This window comes from Grammomys surdaster, unplaced genomic scaffold (genome assembly GCF_004785775.1).
Source record: "Grammomys surdaster isolate TR1022 unplaced genomic scaffold, NIH_TR_1.0 213, whole genome shotgun sequence".
Lineage (NCBI taxonomy): Eukaryota > Metazoa > Chordata > Mammalia > Rodentia > Muridae > Grammomys > Grammomys surdaster.
In genome coordinates, this window is record NW_021604658.1 from 2933210 (window position 1) to 2954314 (window position 21105).

General features: G+C 40.2%; 1 protein-coding gene across 2 annotated transcripts in view; it reads right to left on the reverse strand.

The window, feature by feature from the left end:
* Window positions 1–20227, reverse strand: part of Ints2 (integrator complex subunit 2) — a 43090-nt gene extending 22863 nt beyond the window's left edge. Inside the window, exons 1-11 of one of the 2 annotated variants that reach the window (XM_028772366.1) lie at window positions 19692–20227; window positions 18704–19010; window positions 18025–18163; window positions 15232–15334; window positions 13994–14107; window positions 11995–12125; window positions 11597–11770; window positions 7191–7417; window positions 5811–5936; window positions 1934–2005; window positions 1726–1840 (exon numbers count right to left, since the gene is read on the reverse strand). In XM_028772366.1, coding sequence (XP_028628199.1) covers window positions 1726–1840; window positions 1934–2005; window positions 5811–5936; window positions 7191–7417; window positions 11597–11770; window positions 11995–12125; window positions 13994–14107; window positions 15232–15334; window positions 18025–18163; window positions 18704–18999 — 1497 coding nt within the window. In that variant the 5' untranslated portion in view covers window positions 19000–19010; window positions 19692–20227. Of the gene's footprint in view, window positions 1–1725; window positions 1841–1933; window positions 2006–5810; window positions 5937–7190; window positions 7418–11596; window positions 11771–11994; window positions 12126–13993; window positions 14108–15231; window positions 15335–18024; window positions 18164–18703; window positions 19011–19687 lie in introns of both variants that reach the window. The other variant, XM_028772367.1, reaches the window with a different exon arrangement.
* Window positions 20228–21105: the final 878 nt, after the last annotated feature.

Here is a 21105-nt window from a genome sequence, read left to right on the forward strand (position 1 = left end):
CAAAATGGTATGATGCACAATATTAATGGTGAAAAGTTAAATTTTTCTCTCATAAATGACCTCTCAAGCTCGACATTAAAAGACACAGAAGCAGAACCAACATAAAACTTAGTAAAAGCAGTGCACACATGTGCATGCCTGTAGTCTCAGGCACTTGGGAGGCTGAGACTTGTGGGTCACTAGAACCCAGGAGATCAGGAGCAACCTGGGCAATATAGTGAGACCTCTTGTCAAAAATAAAGATAAAACATACTTTAAAATTACTTAATAAATTGTACTAACTATTGGCATCTTAAGTTAGTGAGTAGAAAGGTTTATCCAACAAATGGAGACCAAAAAAAATACCTATTTCATATATTTACACACACACACACTGTTATACACATAACACTACACACCAACCTGTACTTCAAATGGACTACCTTAAGGTCAATGGAGACCTGAAGTATATACAGCTCATTGGAAGGGTGCTTGCCTAGTGTAAGTGAAGCCCTATGTTTGTTCTTTAGTATTGAGGAAAAAAGATTTCAATGCGAAGCATAAAGCCACAAATAAACTAGAATAAAATTTGGTAAGCTGAGTGTGATGACTGACATTTATAACCCAGCACTGCTGTGAAAAGGCAGTGAAATCACATAAAAGTTTGAGTCACTCTAAGCTACAAAGCAAGACCTTGTCTAAAAGAAACAAAACAAAAACAAACAAACAAAAGGACAGAAGAACTCGTTTTACTAATAATCAATAAAACATAAAAAAGAGGGTCTGTTCTTCACCAATCAAATTTGCAGGCCAGGCATGGTGGTACACGCCGTTAATCTCAGCTCTCAGGAAGCAGAGGCAGACAGATCTCTATGGTTTGAGGTCAGCCTGGTCTACATATCAAGTTCTAGGATAGCCAGGGTTATATAGGGAGACCTTGTCTCGATAAATAAATATAGAAATAAATTAAAAAACCAAAGTTACAAAGAATGGGGCTGTCTAGGCATGGTAAGACTTTAGGAAACCAAGGGCTCTGAGGCACTAATGTGAACAGTGAAACTCAAAATATCTCTGTGACAGATAATCTGATAGTATTCATAAACACTTGGCAGACTTGCATTTACTCAGTAACTGTTTGCGACAGTTTTACCTTAAAGAGACTGAGAAGTATACGAGGATACAGATGTGTGACTGCCTGTGTTTACATTTATATGAGTTTATTCATCTAAGCTTTAGAATAAATTAGAAAATCTACATAGGAGATTAAAACAACAACAACAACAAAAAAAAAAAAACCATTGAGACCAGCATGGGTTCCAGGCCAGACTGTCTCAACAACAAAAAAGAAGACTGGAGAAATGGCTGGGCAGTGGACTGCTCCTGCTGAGGACACTAATTTGGTTCCTAACATCCATGTCAGGTTACTCTGACACCTGAGGCTCCCACTCCCTCTTCTGTCTTCCTTGGGTAACTACACACATGTACACAAGCCCATACAGACACACATACATACACAAAATTTGTATAAATATAATTTCTATTTTTCTAGGAATTCCTAAATAAAATTTCAAACTAGCAAACAACTAAAACTACTTTAATGAACACAATGTATTTATTTTATACTATAACAGATTATAGATATACTAGTGATGTTTGTGTATGCTATTATATATATATATATATATATATATATATATACTAGCTTAGACACACTTTCTTTCAGAAAAAAAGATAATTAACAATTACCTTCATCCCCAAAGTGGAGCAGACTAAGTCAATGATAGCACTAAGCTGGTTGCTATGGAAATACATGGCCACCAGTAACAACATTTCCCCAAAAGAAGCAGAGACACCTGATGTACTGTTAAAACAGAAGAAAAACTATGAATTTCAAGGAGGGAGTAAATAAGAAACGCTTTCTCAACTAAGAGAAACAAATGGCTGCTTGCCTTACCTCTCAAAGTAAGCTTCTTCTTTGATCATCCAGCTAAGCCACACAACCATCAGTTGTTCCTGCTCTGGTGTGCTGCAGAAAACACCATGTCACCACATAAGCCAGAGAGCAATGAAGAAAATAACCTGAAAGAATCTTTTCCTTATTTTATTTATTTATTTATTTATTTATTCTTATCTTCTGTGTATAAGGATTCTGCCTGTTTGTACCATGTACATGCCTGGTGCCGTCAGATCCCCCGGAACTAGAAATTTCAGAGGGTTCTGAGACAGTGTGGGTGCTGGGAACTGAACCCAGGTCCCCTGCAAGAGCATAAAGTGTTATTCCATCTCTTCAGCCCTGAAATTACTTTTCATAGTTTTTTTTTCTTCTCTATTTTGAAATACCAATTCAAATTAATGGTTTGCTGACTTGGACCATTAATTATAAATGAGATGAGAACTCAAAGATGGAGGCTCTGGCTTCATCACCTTGCTGTCAAAACTTCCTCAATTTTTAGTAACTATATATTGTAAATTGGAGAGCGTGACATTCTCTCTTACTCCTTGGAAAAACAAAGGTTTCTGGGATTAAAATGTTAAAAGAACTATATTAAGAACTAACCAGTTACTTTCTATAGGAAAACGTTTTTAAAAATCTAATGTTAAAATGTAAGCATCAAATTTGGTGGTTCAACTTTTAATCCCAGCTCTTGGGAGACAGAGGAGGACATATCTCTGTGAATTCAAGACCAGCCTGGTCTACATGGTAAGACCCTGTCTCAAAAGAACAAAAACAAACAAACAAACAAACAAACAAAAAAACTCCTTAAGCATCAAAAAGTCAGAAGCCAAGGTCTATAATCTAACAAATTAATGCATCTTTTAATTCAAATTTAATTTATGGAAATATTTTGGGAAGAATTTTAAATTTTAGACAGAAATGATTACTAATCACAAAAACAAAGAATATGAGCTTACCATACTTAAAATGGTTATAAAAATATAACAGTACTATTTGTAAGTTTTTTCCATTTATCTATTTATCTGTCTATCTACCTACTTATTTATTTATTTATTTATTTATTTATTTATTTATTTTGTGAGCACGGTGTCTGTAGGGGTCAGAAGACAACTTGCAGGCATCAGTCCTCTCCTTCACCATGTAAGTCCAGGGGGTCCCACTCAGGTTATCAGGTTTGGCAGCCAGTGTCTTTACCCACTAAGTCATCTCACTGACCCAACAGCAGTAATAACTTCGTTAGAACAATCACTGTATTTAAAACTAAAAGGCACTCTGACGTTTACTCATGCAAAAATGTCATGACTCTCTTCCACTTCACTGCAGGTAAAGCAGAAAACAACTGAACAGTGTGCTTTTCTCACTACTCCAAGCTAAGAAAATCTAAATAACCATTTATACTTATACATAATACTGTGCTCAATTATCCTTCAATCATTCCACTAAGGCAAGACAGTGCTATATGGGAGGGCGCCTAGAGGCCTGCCAGACCCAGTGGGAATCTGGCCTCTACAGTCACTGACGGTGTGATCTAGAACCTAAGTTTATCCTTCTGAACTATAGTCCTCCTACCAAACACTCACAGCACCTCAGTGTAATGAGGACTAGAGCTACTGGCTACAAAGGGCCTGGAGGAAAACCCTGAAGTATACAGCTGTCACTACGCATATCTAATTTTACTAGCATTATACTTTCCTGAACAGCACTAAAATTTCATTAAAAGAAATTTCTAGGTTGGTGTAAAGACTTAGAAGGTAAAAAAGCACCTGAGTTTGATCCCTGGGACCCATACTAAGGAAGAACTGACTCCCACAAGTTATTCCCAGAACTCTACACACATGCATGGTACATACATGCCCACACAAAATAAATAAATGCAATAAAAACTCCTTAACAAAAGGCTTTAGAGAAAATCAGTAGCCTTCAATGAAGCAAAGGCTACTAAAACAAAGAAAGTTTAGTATCAGGAATCAGTCAACAAACAAACAATCCTAAAACTTGGGAGGTGGAAGCAGGAAAACTAGGAGTTGAAGGACAATCTTAACAATACAGTAAGTTCCAGCAAGATTACCTACAAAAATTAAAAAACAACAACAGTAAAATTATATAAAGAAAGGACTAAAAGAACAAAAAGAGAGCTCTTAGGACCTAAGCCTGCAGTGAAGAGGGAGCCTGAGAGGCAGGCAGTGTCTGTTTGGGGCCATGAAAACTCCTGTAACAAATTGTGGCCACGGCGAAATAACTGCTAAAATGCTAATAACACTGAGCTACACCAAAGTGTACAAGTACATTTTCTGGTATGTTTTGTGGCAGTTTTCAAAAATAAGGAGCAAAGCATAGAGAAAAGTATGAGATAAAAAAATCCAACCACTGTCTCTGAAAGATTCACACAGGAGGACTGAGACAAGGAGACCCCAAGGGAAGACACTAGCAACACAGCAGTGCAAGGACATTTCCTACAACTGAAGCGTTGGTTTCTAGTTGCCTCCAATGATATAGATCAATATGGACTCAGGCAGGATATGATAAGCTGTGTAATCCCAGCATTGGAGGGCTGCAGCAGGAGTACTGCAATGCATTCCAGGCCAGCCAGAAAGACTGTCTCACATAAACAAACAAAACAACAAAAAGAGACCAAATATTATCTACAACTTTTCGAAACCATGTGAGAAAGAGCCAAGCCTACATGTTTGTACAGTGACAGAAGAGGCCACACAAAGGGATAAGGAATTGGAATGACTTTAGACACTGACAACAAAGCAGAGAGTTAGAAGACAACAGAACAGACACACACTTTCAAAATCCTCAGAAGAAATCCTTTCCTGCTTAGAATTCTACATGCCATCAAACCATCAGATGTCAGAATGAAGGCATTTTCAGAAATCCACCCCTGCTCTGAAGAATTACCTCCCACATGACTGCTTTTTAAAGACACAAAATGAAAAACTATTCCTGTGTACAGCTGTAGAACAGCAGGTACAGAGGGACCCAGCCAAGACTGGAGCAGACAACACTGCTCTGGGCAAGATTTCTGAAAAAGATTAAACCAATAACTGTCTAATGAGTCAGAACAGATCCAGAGGAGATTTAGCTGCATCTTGTTTTTTTGTTGTTGGGTTTTGTGTGTCAGTGGTTTTCTCAGTATTTTGAGACAAGGTCTAGGCTAGCCTCAAACACATGGCCATCCTCTTGCCTTGGTCTCCTGTGGGTTGATATTAGAGGCATGCACCACCACAACCAGTAAGATTTAGTTTTGCAGTTTGGAGTTGAATTATTACTACACAGAACACCAAGAAAATTTAAAACAAAATTGAAGCCAAACCTGACACGCAGAGTTCAATCCTTGAAGCCCACATGATAGAAGAAATGAATCCTGCAAGTTGTTCTTTGATCTCTACACATGCATCATAGCACACACGCATGCATGTACACACATATACATATACACACTCATGCACACACATCAAATAATATGCTAACTAAACAAATAATAAAAAATAAACAAGTAAGAAATAAACAAGTAAGAAAAATTTTTAAAGTTTTTAAAAGTACTAGTAAAACCCAAAACAACTCGAAAACTAAAAGATATTACCTCCAAGGAAGGAAAAAAGTAGAGAAAGAATTACTAGCTTTTAACAATGTTCAGAAGAAACTTTGACAAAGACTAATAAAATAGCTATCATTCAGTAGACATTGATACCCTTTTACTGGCCAGTTTCTGTGATAAACTTTTAATAACATGCTATATACCCATTCTGGTAGCAACGCTCATGCTAGGTGAACATGCTACCTACACTACATGCTCGTCCCCTATAAACATTTAGAGAAGTAGGTAAGAGCACATTGAGAAGGCAGAGTGATTTGTATAGCACAGTACCTGACAAGTGTGGAGAAGGCCAGCAGCATACAGAAGGAGAGAGAAACAAAGCGAACCCCAGCCGGTGTGGCAGGAGGCCGGCTTGTCATTAGCTGCAGCAGCTGCTCTGCTTCTTCTTCAGTTGGTCTAAAAGGGCAAACAAAATTTATGTTTGTTTGTTTGTTTGTTTGTTTGTTTTTAGTTCAGTAAGGAAACAAGCAAATTTTCCAACATTTTAACCCTCCATGCACAAACTTTTTAACCTCAATGTAAAAAAACTACATCTAATTACTTACTCATACCGTATGTGTGTGCACATGCATAGGCATGTGTTATGCATGTATGAGTTGTGGGTGGGTATTGCACATGAATGTATGGGTGTTGGTGTCTAGACATACATGCAGGGCAGAGGAGGGTGCTCTGTCTTACTGCCTCAGGTAGAAGCTAGCTGCTCCCAGGAGGCTTGCTGGCATGAGCTCTTGGGACATGCATATCTCTGCTTCACAGTCACGTGAGGTGATATCACAGACATGTTCAACCATGCTCAGCTTTTTAGATAAGTGCTGGAGATTTAAATTCAAGTCCGTCATGATTGTAGAGTGAGCATTCTCTACCCTGAGCCATTACTCCAACCCCAACACTTTCATCTTTATTGGCCAATTCTCTCTTTTCAATTGTCTCCTTTTTAAATGGCATATGATTTACCACAAAGAATGGGAAGTTGAATTGCTTTGTTGTCTGTGCAAAAATCAAATAAATAATGAGGGTTCTGTGACCAACAGACTTCCAAGGACATAATAGCAGAGGTCATAGGCATGACAAGCACCTATTACTTATGTGTAGTCATATGTGTCCTTAAGAGCTCACAGCAATGTGTACTTTATACAATTATGGGGTTAATGGATTATAATGACTGATGGGCCAGCATTTGCTTAACTAAACTGTCAGACCTGAAAGGCACATGAGCTGGAGACACACAGAAGAATGTTCAGATACAAGCTGAGGACATTATTCAAAAGGATTTGGTACAGTAACTTAGAAACCTTGTGTTTAAGAAGCACATACTATCAATTCTAAAGGATTTCCTTCAAATGGGGCCCAGGTATGGTATGGTAGTGGACCACTCACAGGTCACTCAGAGGTATCTTCTCAAGTGTGGTAAAATCTGTGACGAAAAACTTAGAAACTACTCTTGTACCTCTGATATTTGCATAATTCTATTTGTAACAAGACCACATTAGATCAAAATATTCCTTAATGACAGTTGGCTTTAATACCTTCAAGCTTGATATAAGCTAGTAAAATTAAGACTTGAACCTTCTTAATAAAGGCCTTTGGTCCACTTCTCTGAGATTAGAATCAAGAAGAAAAAGATAAAGAAGGAAATATTAGATTGAGTACTTGAGTCCAGCAATCCCCATCAAGGCACAGTATAGACGTAAGAGTGCGCTGGCTTTCACAACATGCTCTTCTTTCAGCCCCGAGTACACTGACACAGTAGGCTCCATCTCCACATCGGCTTCCTCCACAATGCGGGTACTCCTCACTGTAGGAAGAATGCCCATCAACTCCAGAAGAAGCTGCCTTCTCATCTGCCAAAGCACGGAACCACTGGTCTCCCTTTTTCTCTGTAAGAAGTGTGAAATGGAAAAGGAAGAGAGCATGGAGCAGTTACTAAATTAAAAGGAAGCTGAGCAGATCTTGTCACATGAGCACTTGCAGTTGACGCAACATGAAGACCCTACTGTAACTGCAGTTCTATTTTTACAAATCAAGAAAACTTTATCTACTCATCCCAGTTTGCACTGAGAGCAGAGGAAAAGCTAAATTAATGCAAATTAGGTCGTGAATAGTAATTAAACGGTACTTTAGCTGAGTGTGGCAGTCCATTTGTAAATCTCATCACTCTGGAGACAAAGGCAGGAGAGGTGCAGGAGGCCAGGCCAGTCTACATGGCAAGTTCCAGTGCAGCCAGAGCTACAAAACAAAAACTTGTTTAAAAAATTCAAAGTAGGGCTTTCGAGATGGCTCAGGGGTTAAGTAAGAGCAGTTGCTGCTCTTGCAGAGGCCTAGGGTTCAATTTCCAGCACCTACTCTGTACTTCCAATCCCTAAGGCAGTACAACAGCAAGCACGCGTTTAGAGAACCTGAAAACCTCAGTCTTAAGCTCTAGCTCTACCACTAATCATGCGCTTCATGGTACAGTAGTTAACCTCTCTGAACCCCAAGTTCCTTCTTGACAAGGAACTAAACAGTGGTATTATGTGCCTTGCCTTTAGAGATGCCATGATTGAGTCTGTACCTCTAGAGGCAGCACCCCAGCTCAGCTCTCCAGGCAGGGATATTTTAGTTGTCATTCACTCTTCAAGTCTAACACTGTACTTGACAAGTGCAAGCACTCAATGCTTACTAAGAAAACAATGAACAAAGAAAGGTCATACACAAGAATGGAATGCTAAATTACAAAAGGAGAGACATTTGCTTAGCCAGGTATGATGGCAGATAACTTTAATCAGTGCTTATTATTCTTTTTTTTTTTTTTTTTGGTTTTTTCAAGACAGGGTTTCTCTGTATAGCCCGGGCCTGGAACTCACTCTGTAGACCAGGCTAGTCTCGAACTCAGACATCTGCCTGCCTCTGCCTCCCAAGTGCTGGGATTAAAGGCATGCGCCACCACCACCCGACTGCTTATTATTCTTAAGACTGCTGTCAAGGAAAGAATAATAAACATGACTGAACAGTAATGTTAAATTCCAAGAAGAAACATGTGTGGTACACAAAGGACTAGGAGGAACAGGAAGAGCATACTGACTGCCCAGCACACAGTCATACACCAGTCACACAATACTTGTGTATGTGCAAAGCAATGAACTATAAAGAAAGTAAGTCTTGAATGTAGAATGATGTGATATCTTGGCACAAAACTAGTTTCTAACCCATACACAGGCTGCCCTGTTTCAACATTAACTGTTAAAGTCAGTCTGCACCAGCAAATTCTACTCAGAAGTACTAAAAAAGTGTTCTACAAAAACTAAAGTATTCTGCAAAGATAAAAAATGGTGGATCTGGGGGATAGTGGTGCATGTCTTTAATTCCAGTACACAGGAGGCAGAGGCAGGAAGATCTATGTGAGTTTGAGGACAGCCAGAACGACAGAGAGAAACCCTGTCTCAACGAACAAACAAACAAACAAACAAACAATCAATAAATGGAAAAGGAAAGAAAAATAACAAAAACAAAACATATTGAGCAGGGAAGAATGTTGGCAATGGAGGCCAAGCCTGTAGTCAATGCCAACACTCACGAGGATTCTCTCAGACTCACACCCGGTCAGCCTGAGCTACTACACTCTCTAGAACAGCCTAGGCAACAAAGGAAGAGCCTATATCAAACATACACACACACACACACACACACACACACACACACACACAAGCACACACACAAAAGGAACAAACCTGCTGCAAGACACAACTTACAGACCAGGTATGCTAGCTAGTACCTGCAACCTCAACTGCTCAGGTTAGAGGAAGAAGCCAAGTTCAAGGACAGTTTTGGCAACTCAGTGAGACTTAGTAGCTCAGTAGGAGAGTGCTTACACAGTATATGAGAGGCTCTGGATTCAATCCCAGGACCACAAAACATAATGCATCACTTTGTTTATTAAATTATTTGTTATTAGGTACCATAAAATATATGATATATATAAAAAGGTAAATAGAAAGACAAAATGAATATATACACACAATGGACTGTTATTCAACCTTAAAAAGGAAGGAAATTCCTTTGTGGGGGTGTTTTCTACATGGTGGAGGAGGTCTCAGGATGTAGCCCAGCTGGCTGAGAATGTGATTTGTATCTATCCTATAATACTTCTATAATGCTTCTAGCTACTGAGTGTTAGTATTAAAGGTATATGTAACAATACCTGGCTAAGGAAATTCTGACATATGCTGCAAGAATGAACACTGAAACCTTTATGTTAAGGAAATAACATACAAGTATCACGTAATGTGACTCATATGAGGTACTTACAAAGGCACCCAGAATTCACACAGAACAACATAGAGCCATGATCACCAGTTTACAGAAAAAAATGAGGAGCAGGCAGTTGAATGGGTTCCGAGTCTCTAGAGCACAGGGGATAGAACTCAGAGTATTCACCCAAGTGTAAACCCAGACCACAAAAAAAGAAAATAGAATCCTAAAAATAGATAATGGTTATATATGCATTACACTGCCAAGGTTCCTTTTCTTTGCGTGCGTTCGTGTGTGCGTGTGCGTGTACGTATGCGTGTGTGTGTGTGTGTGTGTGTGTATAGATACACACAAGCTGTATATATGTACATCTCAGAAACAAATGCTGGGTATCTTCCAACTCTCCACTTTCTTTATTTTTAACGATGTATTTATCTTTTATTTATTTGTCTGTGTGTACATAGGAAAGGGAGGCTGCAGAGGGTATCAGATCCTCTGGAAGCAGAGTTACAGATGGCTACCCACTGTGGGTGCTGAGAACAGAACTTGTGTCCTTCAGAGAAGCAGGAAGTGCTCCTAACTGCTGAGCCACCATTTCAGCTGCCCCACCTTATGTTTTTAGACTGAACCTGAAACAGGACATTGCAGCTGCACCAGGAAGCATCCAGGACACATGTATAAGCTCCCCTAACACTGGAATTACAGACAACTGCTACCACACTCTGCTTTTACACAGTTACTAGGGTTCTAAAATCAAATCCTCATGTTGTATAACAAGTATTTTAACCACTGAGTCTCCAGGCCTATACTGTGAATGTTCTGAACTGTATCTAAAAAATGAATAAATGCAAACTTTGATATATATTTTACCGTAGACACATACAGACACACATATATTAAATTACAGAATATAACTTACTTTGATGGTCTACTGTAACAGTTCTCAAAAATGTAACACAGGAACCTAGAACATCCCCAAATTCTTTCAAAAGTTCAGAAAGTTGAAATACCTCTTCACAACAACTCTTACTAGAATACCATACATTCTCCAAAAACTTTTGCTAAGCTAGACTTTGAAGAGATTTAAAAAATTGTAAAATACTACTACTATTTCATTTTTTTTTAAAATACTTGTATTTTTTAAATGTAATGTTTACTAAGCATGGTGGGACATTCCTATGATCTTTGCAATCGGGAGGCTTAGGCACAAGGAAGAATTGAGGGCCAGCCTTAACTAAATACCAAGACCAAGCTCAAAAATACACACACACACACACATATACACACACTTCATGTTTATACTTAATTGAGCTTTTTTATTTTTAATAAACTGAGTATTTCAAAATTTTTAATTTCTAATTGGAAATATCAAAAGGCAAAGCCATGTAAACATATGGCTTTCATATCCTTTATTTATTATCTTTTTTAATGTAAGGAGGTTCCAAAAATTAAGTCTAACAACCACTGGCCTAAAGATGCCTTTTCTCTCTTTGTTTCCCCCTTCCCACCATGGCTTTTATTTGTTCTTTTTAGATACAGTCTCTCTATGTAGCCTTGGGTGGCCTGGAAGTGGATATGTAGACCATACTGGCTTCAAATTCATAGAGATCTACTTGTCTCCTACTACAGGTCCTGGGTTAAAGGTGTGTGCCACTCCCATGGCTTTTAGCCTTGAAATCATAGTAAGCCTCTTGCCTGAGTCTTCCAAGTACAGGGATTATGGTATGAGGCACCAGGCCTAGTTAACAAGATCCTTCTAAGGAGTTTCTCCACTCTTCATAACTGCCCCTGAGGAATGAGTCTTCCCTATGCGCATGCTTGACTCTCACCTGTTGTCCATTTCGAATGAAGGTTCCAAACCAAGTCCTGACTTTTGCATTTGTTCCAAGAAGCAAGCCACTAACAAAGCAAACCAAGTCACTCACTCCATCTTCACAAGCTTCAGTTTTAGTATGATCCAATGTCAAAGCCACTCCAAGGCCTGGCAAGTGACATTCTTCCACCTAACGCAGCAGAGAAAACTAAATTAAACTTAATACAATAAGGAAAAAGTCGAAGACATTCCAAAATTTAATGTACCTCAAGTTCAGAGGAGAGAGCTCAGACCCGAGAGGCAGCTCACTCAGCATATGAATAAAATTCCCAATTCCTAAAGGATTCTCAAACAATCTTGAGAAAAATCCTGCTATAAAAAGAGCTGTCACAAAGAGACAAGAGACTCTCTTACCACCATGCCCCGGACCTTCAGGGCCTGAGAAGGATTCATTCTGCATAAGAAGCGTAAGGCATCTGTCCTGCGCCTCCCTCCGAGACTTTCTTCATCCTGCCGTTCTCCGTTTTTGATCAGGCCCCTACAAACTATTATTTAAGAGCCTCTATTATTTTAAGCTTTGTCAAGCTTTTTTAAGTAAAGAGTTATAAACCACTTCTTCATTCTTGAAAAGAAACCATTTATGCAGCTTAAACAGTATAGAAGGGAGACACTGGGAACTTGATAGTGTTTCAACAGAAACCAAGTCAAAAGGAACAAATAACAATGAAATAGTCCTTAATGAATAACAACCTGGAGGACAACACCTGCTACTATAAACTCACAAGGACAAAGGTAGTGAACAACTAAATATACTCAAGCTGGCCATGATACACACCTCTAATCACACCTCTAGGGAGCTAGAGGAGAATCTCCAACTAGAGCCCAGCCTGGACAACATAACAAAATTCAGGCAAACTGGAGCTAAATAGGAATTCAATGTCACAAGGAAAAAACAACAACAATAGCAACAACAACAAAACTAGGGCTGAGCTCAGCAGAAGAGCACCTGGCTAGCACTGATGAGGCTCTGCAATCAATTCTGAGAAAACAAAACAACAATTAAGTACAGCCTAGTAACAAGGCTGTAATCTGAGCTACTCCAGAGTCTGAGGCTTACATCTAAAGATCACAAGTTCAAAGCCCTTTTGAGCAACAAAGTGAGTTCAAGTCTAGCCTGGACATCTTAGTGAGCCCCTGTCTCAAAATGAAAAGTTAAAAGAGAGATGAACAACAGTGGCAGAGGGCTTGCCAGGCCAGTGCGAGGCACTGTGCTCAATTCCCAGTACTTTTAAAATAAATTTTTTCAAAATAAAAGTTTTTTTCCTAGACTGGAGAGATGGCTCAGTGGTTAAGAGCATTGACTGCTCTTCCAGCGGTCCTGAGTTCAATTCCCAGCAACCACACGGTGGCTCACAACCATCTGAAATGGGATCTGATGCCCTCTTCTGGTGTGTCTGAAGCAGCGACAATGTACCCATATAAATAAAAATAAATTATATTTTTTTAAAAAAAGCTTTTTCCTACCAAAATTCTGGAGAAAATTGTTGCCAAGAAATCTACCCTTCAAAGCTCAAGGGATAGCTCATTGACAGAGCAAGTAGCTCTTGGTTCAATCCCAAACTCACATAAATAAAAACAAAATAAAAGAAATAAATATAAATAATCTACACTACAAGAAACGAAGGCAATTCAATTTCAATAAAGAGCACCAAAAATACTAAGTATATGGATAAAGCTTTTTCCCAACATTTTAAAAAGGACTTTAAAACCAGCTAGATGTGGCAGCACACACATGTAATACTAACACTCACTGGGAATTATGAGGAAAAAAAAATCAGAAAAGGCTGCTGGTGAAGTGGCTCAGCAAGACAAGATGCTCAGCACCAAGCCTGCCACAGGACCTATATGGTAAGAGAAGGTCTACTCATGGAAGTTGCCCTCTAACCGCCACGTGCTCACTCATATGCAAATACACACAAACTACACAACGAAACCAATCAGAGGAAAAAAGAATTAACTAGTTAAAATAAAAGCAGTAAGAATGTTATTTGGGACATGTATGATAAAAAAAATGATACAAAGAAGAGATAAAAATAACATGGCATACTTTAACCACCACAATAATTGCATTAAATCCCTAATATAAATTATCTACACACTTCAATTGAAAGACAGACTGGTCTGGGGGGTAGCTAAGGCACTGGGTCCCACCCTGGCCCAGAAAGGAGGGGAAACATAGCACTAAGTATGGTGTCATGCACCTGTAACATCAGCCCCACTCAGAAGGCAAAGGCAAAAGAATCGCAGGTTCAAGGACAGCTGGGATAACAGAGCAAGGCTGTCAGACAAAACAAAAAGCCCCAAATATGCCAAATCAAAGTTCTCCAATATTTCATTCTTAAATTGTATTTACCTTCATTAAAACTATCAGGAACATTGGCTACCAAGAGACACAAGAACCAGGCACCGTTTCTAACATGTAGCAAGGCTTCAGCTACATCGACTATAGGAAGCAAGGAAGGGAGCTCTGGAAGAAAAAAAGCCACCGTCACTATTGAGACGTGACCCCTACAGTGTTATATGTTTAACAGCCAGACATTTCAAAACGCAACTCACTTAGGTACTAGTTCCTCAGTCACATTAGCTACACTTCAGTTAGCACAGGGAGGGGTTACTAACTGGACAGCACAACCCAGAATACAGCTGAATAGCACTGGTCTAAGAAGTTATTTTAATAAAAATCTTTACATTTCTATATTTTCTTGTTTTTATTTTACCATATACACCTATTAAAAAATCTGAGAAAGCAAAAAGGCACATAAGAAAAAATTGTATGTTAGCCTTAATAATATATATATTTAATATATTTGTAATTGTAAGTATATTTAATATCTAATTTTAATCCCCTCATTAGTTTTAATATTAATTAAAACAGAGATTTTATTTATCCCCTCTGCCCTTTTACTTTTTGATCCAACATATTATGAACATTTATGAACTCATTAAAGTTACAAATCATTAAATCAAATATACACTGCTAATGTGTATATAACATGGCATATTGTACAAATAGTAGATGTCACTGAGTCTTTGTTCTAATACTACTTATTCTTAATTTAAACTTTTTAAAAAGAAGTTATGAGCATGCGGGTGTTTACGTGGGACTGTCAGATCCCAAGGAGCTGGAGTTGCAGGCTTCGGAGTCACCAGAACAACACAGGCAGGTCCTTCGGTAGAGCAGCAAGCACTCTTAGCTACTGACCCATCTCTCCAACCCTTTCATTTAAAATTTTAAGTCATATCTTTAGTAAACTTTTACATTTTTAAGGTTTTGGGGGTGGGGCAGTGTTATTTGAGACAACATTTCACTCTGTAGACCAAAATGATCTGGATTTGACACAATATTCCTGTCTCAATGTCCCAAATGCTGGACCACACCCCATCTTGATAATCTTTAAAATACCAAATTTGAGGCTGGGGAGATAATACTGCTCTTGCAAAGGACCTGAGCCTTAGCATCCCCATCAGGCAGTTTACAACCGCCTGTACCTCCAGCATAGGACATCCGGTGCACACCCACAGACACATGCAGCTCTGCGGTCAGTCAGCCAGTCAGTCAGTCAGTCAGTCAGTCAGTCAGTTAGTTAGTACCTGCTTGTAGGATACAGAGCACATCTGCAGCCTCCTCCAAGTATACTGCACTCTCAAAGAGCTCAGAAGACTTGAAGACAAACTCTCCACTGCACTCAGACACCTTAGTGAGAAGAGGGAAGCAAGGAAGGAAGAGCAACTAAGTTGAAGTCATTTGTAATTGTTTTTGAGCTCAGAGATCATGAGTTTATGCTGCGATTGAGATAGGGTCTCACAACGTAGCTGTGGCTGGTATGAACTCAGTACATAGCCTTTAATCTATTGACCTAAGATGGCATAAAACACATGATCTTTGTCCTTGCTTCTCTCCTGCTGGGATTGAAGGTGTGCTCTCCTGCACAAGCCTCAAGTCACTACTTACAATATGGCTAATACACTGAGGCAAAGTCTGTGGCATCCTATCAATTTTCACAGTTTAACCATGATTACTACCCAGACATGGTAGCAGTAGTCTCAGAACTGCACACTGGTTACTTGTTTATAATCCGAGCATTTGAGAAGTTGAGGTAGAAAGGTCTCAAGTTGCTGGGCAGTGGTGGCGCACGCCTTTAATCCCAGCACTTGGGAGGCAAAGGCAGGGGGATTTCTGAGTTCGAGAGTTCGAGGCTAGCCTGGTCTACAGAGTGAGTTCCAGGACAGCCAGGGCTACACAGAGAAACCCTGTCTCGAAAAACCAAACCAAAAAGAAAAAAAGAAAAGTCTCAAGTTACAAGGTCACTCTGGCACCTACTGAGATTGCCCCTCCCCACCAAAAAAAAAGAAGAGAGAGACAGAGACAGAGGAGGTAGGGGAACTGATTCCAATCTACATTTTTAGAGATAGTTAAAATTAAAGGATAAGGCAAGCCAAGAAACAGTATAGGAATGTTATATGTATAAATTGTTGATTAAAAAAACCAATATTGCTGGGCGGTGGTGGTACACGCCTTTAATCTCAGCACTTGGGAGGCGGAGGCAGGCAGATTTCTGAGTTCGAAGCCAGCCTGGTCTACCGAGTGAGTTCCAGGACAGCCAGGGCTACACAGAGAAACCCTGTCTCGAAAAAAACAAAAAAAAACAAAAAACAAAAAACAAACAAACAACCAATACTGGGCTGCAAGATGCCTTGGCAGGTAAAAGCACTTTGTCACAGAAGCCTGATAAACTGAGTGTGACCCCCAGAAGCACAGAAGGAACTCCTGAAAGGTAACCTCTGACCTCTACATATGTGCCAACACAAATCATACCTACACTCACAGTAACAAAAATATAATTACTTTTTAAACTGCTAAAGCAGTATAACAAAAACAAATTCATTTAATTCTAATGATCAACAGAGACAAAGTAAAAAACAAACAAACCCCACAAGGAATGACAACTTTGTCCCTGGATCAGGAGTACATTCCAGCAATCTTAGCACACAGAAAACTGAAACAAGAAGAGATCAGAAGTCTGAAGTCATCCTAAGCAAATAGGGAGGAGGCAAAAACTTAGGAGAGAAGACAAAAAAAATATATCACGAAATTAACCTCTATGTTCCTTAAATTTCCTAAGGTGGTATGTCACCACATATCTCACATGGTAACAAGCCCATGTTAGACATTAAAATCAACTCAGAAGAAAATGTTCTTATCGCATCCAGGATGTATTTACAAGAGATGCAGGAAAATTACAGTGTGGGAAAGTTTCAATTAACCATTAGCCAGAGATCCATGACTTAAAGTAACTTTTGTGTGTGTGTGTGTGTACACGTGTATTCGTGTAAGTGGAGATTATGGGACAATATTCAGTATTGGTTCTCAACTTTCATCTTGCTTGAGACAGTCAGTCCCTCTCCCGCACCTCCTCCCTCTCCTATGCTCACACTGGTGTCTTACCTATATATGTCTGTGCATCGCCAGTGTGAACTATGGATGATTATAAGCTGCCATGTGTGGGGTGGGAACCATATCTGGGTCCTCAGTAAGACAATCAGTATTGTTAACTGATAAACCATCTCTCCAACCCAAAGGGTCCCTCTTTCTGTTGCTTGGTATGTACACCAGGCTACCTGGCCCTTGAGCTCCCAGGGATTCTCCTGTCTCCCACCATAGCCCACTAGATTACAGATGTGCACCATCTCACATGTGGTAAAAGGGTTCTAGAGTTTCAAAGTCAAGGCAAACAAAAAAGTGCTACCAAACTTAGTAATTTCTGCAAGTTAAGTTTCTTTTTTATCAAATGTTAAAAGGGCTGGAGAGACAAACTGGCTCAGTGGTTAAAAGCACTCCTCCCTCTTGCAGAGGGTCTAGGTTTGGGTCCTAGAACCAATATCATGGCTCATAATCAAGAACTCCAGTTCCAAGGAATCCTATGCTGCTCTCTTCTGAGCTCCGCAGACCCCCAGGCAGTCACAGAGTACACAGACATATATACAAGCAAAACACTCGTGTATCTGAAGATATTAAAAACAATTATACAATTCCATACACACACAAAAATCCTGATGAATACAGAATAGCTGGGTGTGGTTGGCACACACTTATAATCCCAGTCCTGGATAGCAGAGGCAGGTGGATCTGGCCAACCTGGTCTACAGCAAAGACAGGACTACACAGAGAAACCCTGTCTCAAAAACAAAGAACAAAAAAACAAAAAACAAAAAAAACAAACAAAAAACACCAAACCCTTCTGTCTTTGAAAGAAGAACAGAAATACTAGCAGATATTAGCAAATAACCTGCCTGCCTTCTTGCTGATGTTTTTTGACTATTTTCTAGATGTAGATATTAAGTCATGAATACTTTGGGCTGAAAAGGAAGTTTTTTATAAAGCACCTTGTTCATAATTGCCAACAATTCACTCAGCACAAGCCGCAATCGACGAGGGGAATCACTGTGTTCAAATTCTAGTGTCAGTCCATGCTGAAGCTGTGATACCAGGATGCTCTCTCCACTGCCTCCTCCAAGTTTGTGCCTAGTACAGTCCAAACACGGAAACACATTAAGACACTGGCAAGGCAATAATCCACTCATTGTAAATGGTTTCCATTTCCTCTGAAACACTTGGTTTGTCTATGTATTCCAAGAGCTCACAAATGTAAATTAGTAGTTGCCACTGATTTTGGTAAAACAATAGCTTTCTTACAGATACACAAGGGGCAGGAAAGGATATAAAACCAGCAAAGAGTCTCAGGAAAATCAATGTAATCTCTAAAAGCTCAGTGTTTCCCATAAAATATTCCACCCTAGAAGACCTTATCCTACCAAGATCCTACTTAGTACCCACTAAGAGTAACTGACCTAATTCGTAGCTAATCTTCTCTAAGCAACATTTTATAACACAGAAAGCAGCTCTTAGGAATTTAACTATAAACAGAACAGGCTTCTGTCAAATGTTTTTCAGAACTTAAAAATTTCACTCTTTTCTGTAGAAGCTCTGACAGCTCTGAACAATATTCCCTCCCTTCCTGTGGAATATCAAGTAAATCCCAAGTCACATAGAAGTGAACTTTACCTAAGTTGCTGTTCTTTGCTGGCATCTTGTTCTAGAGCGTGGAAATCCACAGACAACAGTGCAACAATGGAGTTGACAGCTTCCACTCCAGACAGAAGGCGAAGTATAAGTTTTTTATCCTGAGCCCAGCTTTGGCTCTGGTCAGCAGGAGCACAAAGCGCCATCCTCACCAAGCAAGGCAAGAGAAGTCTTAATTCTGGATCACTTAAAGATGCCAGGCGAACAACATCCACCTTCTGCATGGCTTCAAACGCAAAAGGGCTGACAAACTGAAGACTTGTGCACTCAGGCATCATCTTTCTGGATCCTAAGGAGTCAAAAAAAACACAATGAAAGTAGGCTATCTACTTCCCACATATATGAAAACCTTCTTAAAAATCTGAAAAAGTGTACTAAATATTTAGTAGGTCCTTTCGTTGGCAATGTTGTTGGCACAATTAAAGCCCAGGTTTCTGCCTTTATGTTTCTACTGACATCTGGAAGATAAGAAGGACAACTGCAGATTAATGTTTCTTCCCAACTTAGGAATCGCTTGCTGTAATACTCTGTGGAAATAGTGGGGAAAATCCTGGCTGAACCCTTCACCCTAAACACAGTCTAAGACTTTCCTCACTATGCCCCTTAGTTGGCTCCAAGAAATATGGAGAGAAAACGAAAGGCTGCAGCCAGACAGATCTTGTTAGTTTTACAAGCCTACCAGATATACTTAAATATCAGTTGAGCTTCTCTTTCCACCTCCCAACTGGATGGAAACACTGGTAAAACATCTCATGGGCCAAAAGTAATGTCAGATTCAAGGTTCTGAAAGCGGAAACGCTATTCCGTACCCTTATTGCTATAGGGGTAGATGTGTAGGTACAATCAGCTAAGGGAGGGAAAGAGAGTCTTACTTTGGCACTTGGGTCTTGAGTAAATTTTAAAAGGTAGCAGAAAAGAGAGAGGACATGGAACAGAGGACAGAGACCACCCAGTCTTAAGACGTACTCACTAGCAGAGCTGTGGACAAAGAGTCTTGGGCAGAAATGTTGCTGCTTTCAATAGTAAGCACCGGTCTTTTAACACTAGAGTAAGCTCAAGGCAGAGGTGACAAGACCTGTGTGCTCAGGAGCCTCTGCCAGGTAGCAACGAGAACCGAGTGCCCCGGGCTGAGAAGAGTTAGGCGGACTTCAGACAAAGCGTCACTTGGGCCCAAGAAGCCGACGCTTCGTACCCTCTAGCCTCAAGAGACCCACTCGGATTTCGAGTCTGAGCGCCTGACGAGACAGAAATCGAGAGCGCGGTCCGAAGTTGGGCCTAGGCGATTATCCGAATCCCCAAACCCCGGCTATGCCCGGGGTAGACTCGGGCACCAAGAACTCTGTCGCTAGGACCAACTGGGCCGTCGACAGAGCGGGGGTCAGAATAGGGACACTGCAAAAAAAAGAAAAAGAAAAGGGCAGAAGCAACCGGGAGAGAGGGGAAAGCAGAGTTACTTCAACCTGCACCCTGCACCTCCATTCATCCCAAGCTTCTGGCCCGCGCCGGCCACCGTACAGCACTGAGAGAATGTCGGCGGAGACGAGAAAAGCCAGTTTGAGGAACCCGGGCCGCTCTGCGCGTGCGCGGGCCCGCCCCTTCCTCCGTCACCGCCCTCCCAGCTTCCGAAAGTGTGGAGTGTTACTTTTACTTGTTTCTTTTCCAGAGCCTTCTTCTTTGGGCCTGTCAGATGAGTCCCTAAAGCATCAGAGTTAAATCCCGCCCCTCCCCCCGGATTATCGTGACATTTAAGTGACAATAATGTATTAAATGGCAAAAGTTGTCCGCTCTATTCCTCCACAGAAACTTGCCTAATGGAACCCGATTGTAGCCTCCGGGTGCCGGCTCATCACCAAAGTTCTAGAATCCCAGTGTGCAGGGGAATTTTAAAAGTAATGCAATCCTAAATCTACACACTAACGGCCAAAGTGTAGTAATATCTTGCTTCGGAGCTTTTCATTATTTAATTTTGTGATGTGTACCTCGAATTACAAGTGCGTGCTACCACTTCCGACTTGCATCTGAGGTTCGTTTATCAAACACGGTGTATGTAGTCCTGTTTGGCCTGGAGTTCATTATGTAGGATGACCTGGAACTTGACACAATTCCTCTGTCTCCCCAGTGCTCATACTAGAGCCTCCATGTTTGGTTGCTTTCTCAGTTCTTGAGGCTACAAAAATCCTATTCAGGAGTCTGGGTTTTAGGAATGAATTCTATGAACCTTCTCAATATTATATGTGGCACTGGGTGAAAGTAAGTCAAAACTAAAGTTCTCACCATCTTGAAAATGACAAGTCTATGTATCTCATAATGCATGATTCTGGGAGACAGCGCCACACTATGTATCCCAGGCTGCTCTGAACAACTGCATCAGCCTTCCAAATTGT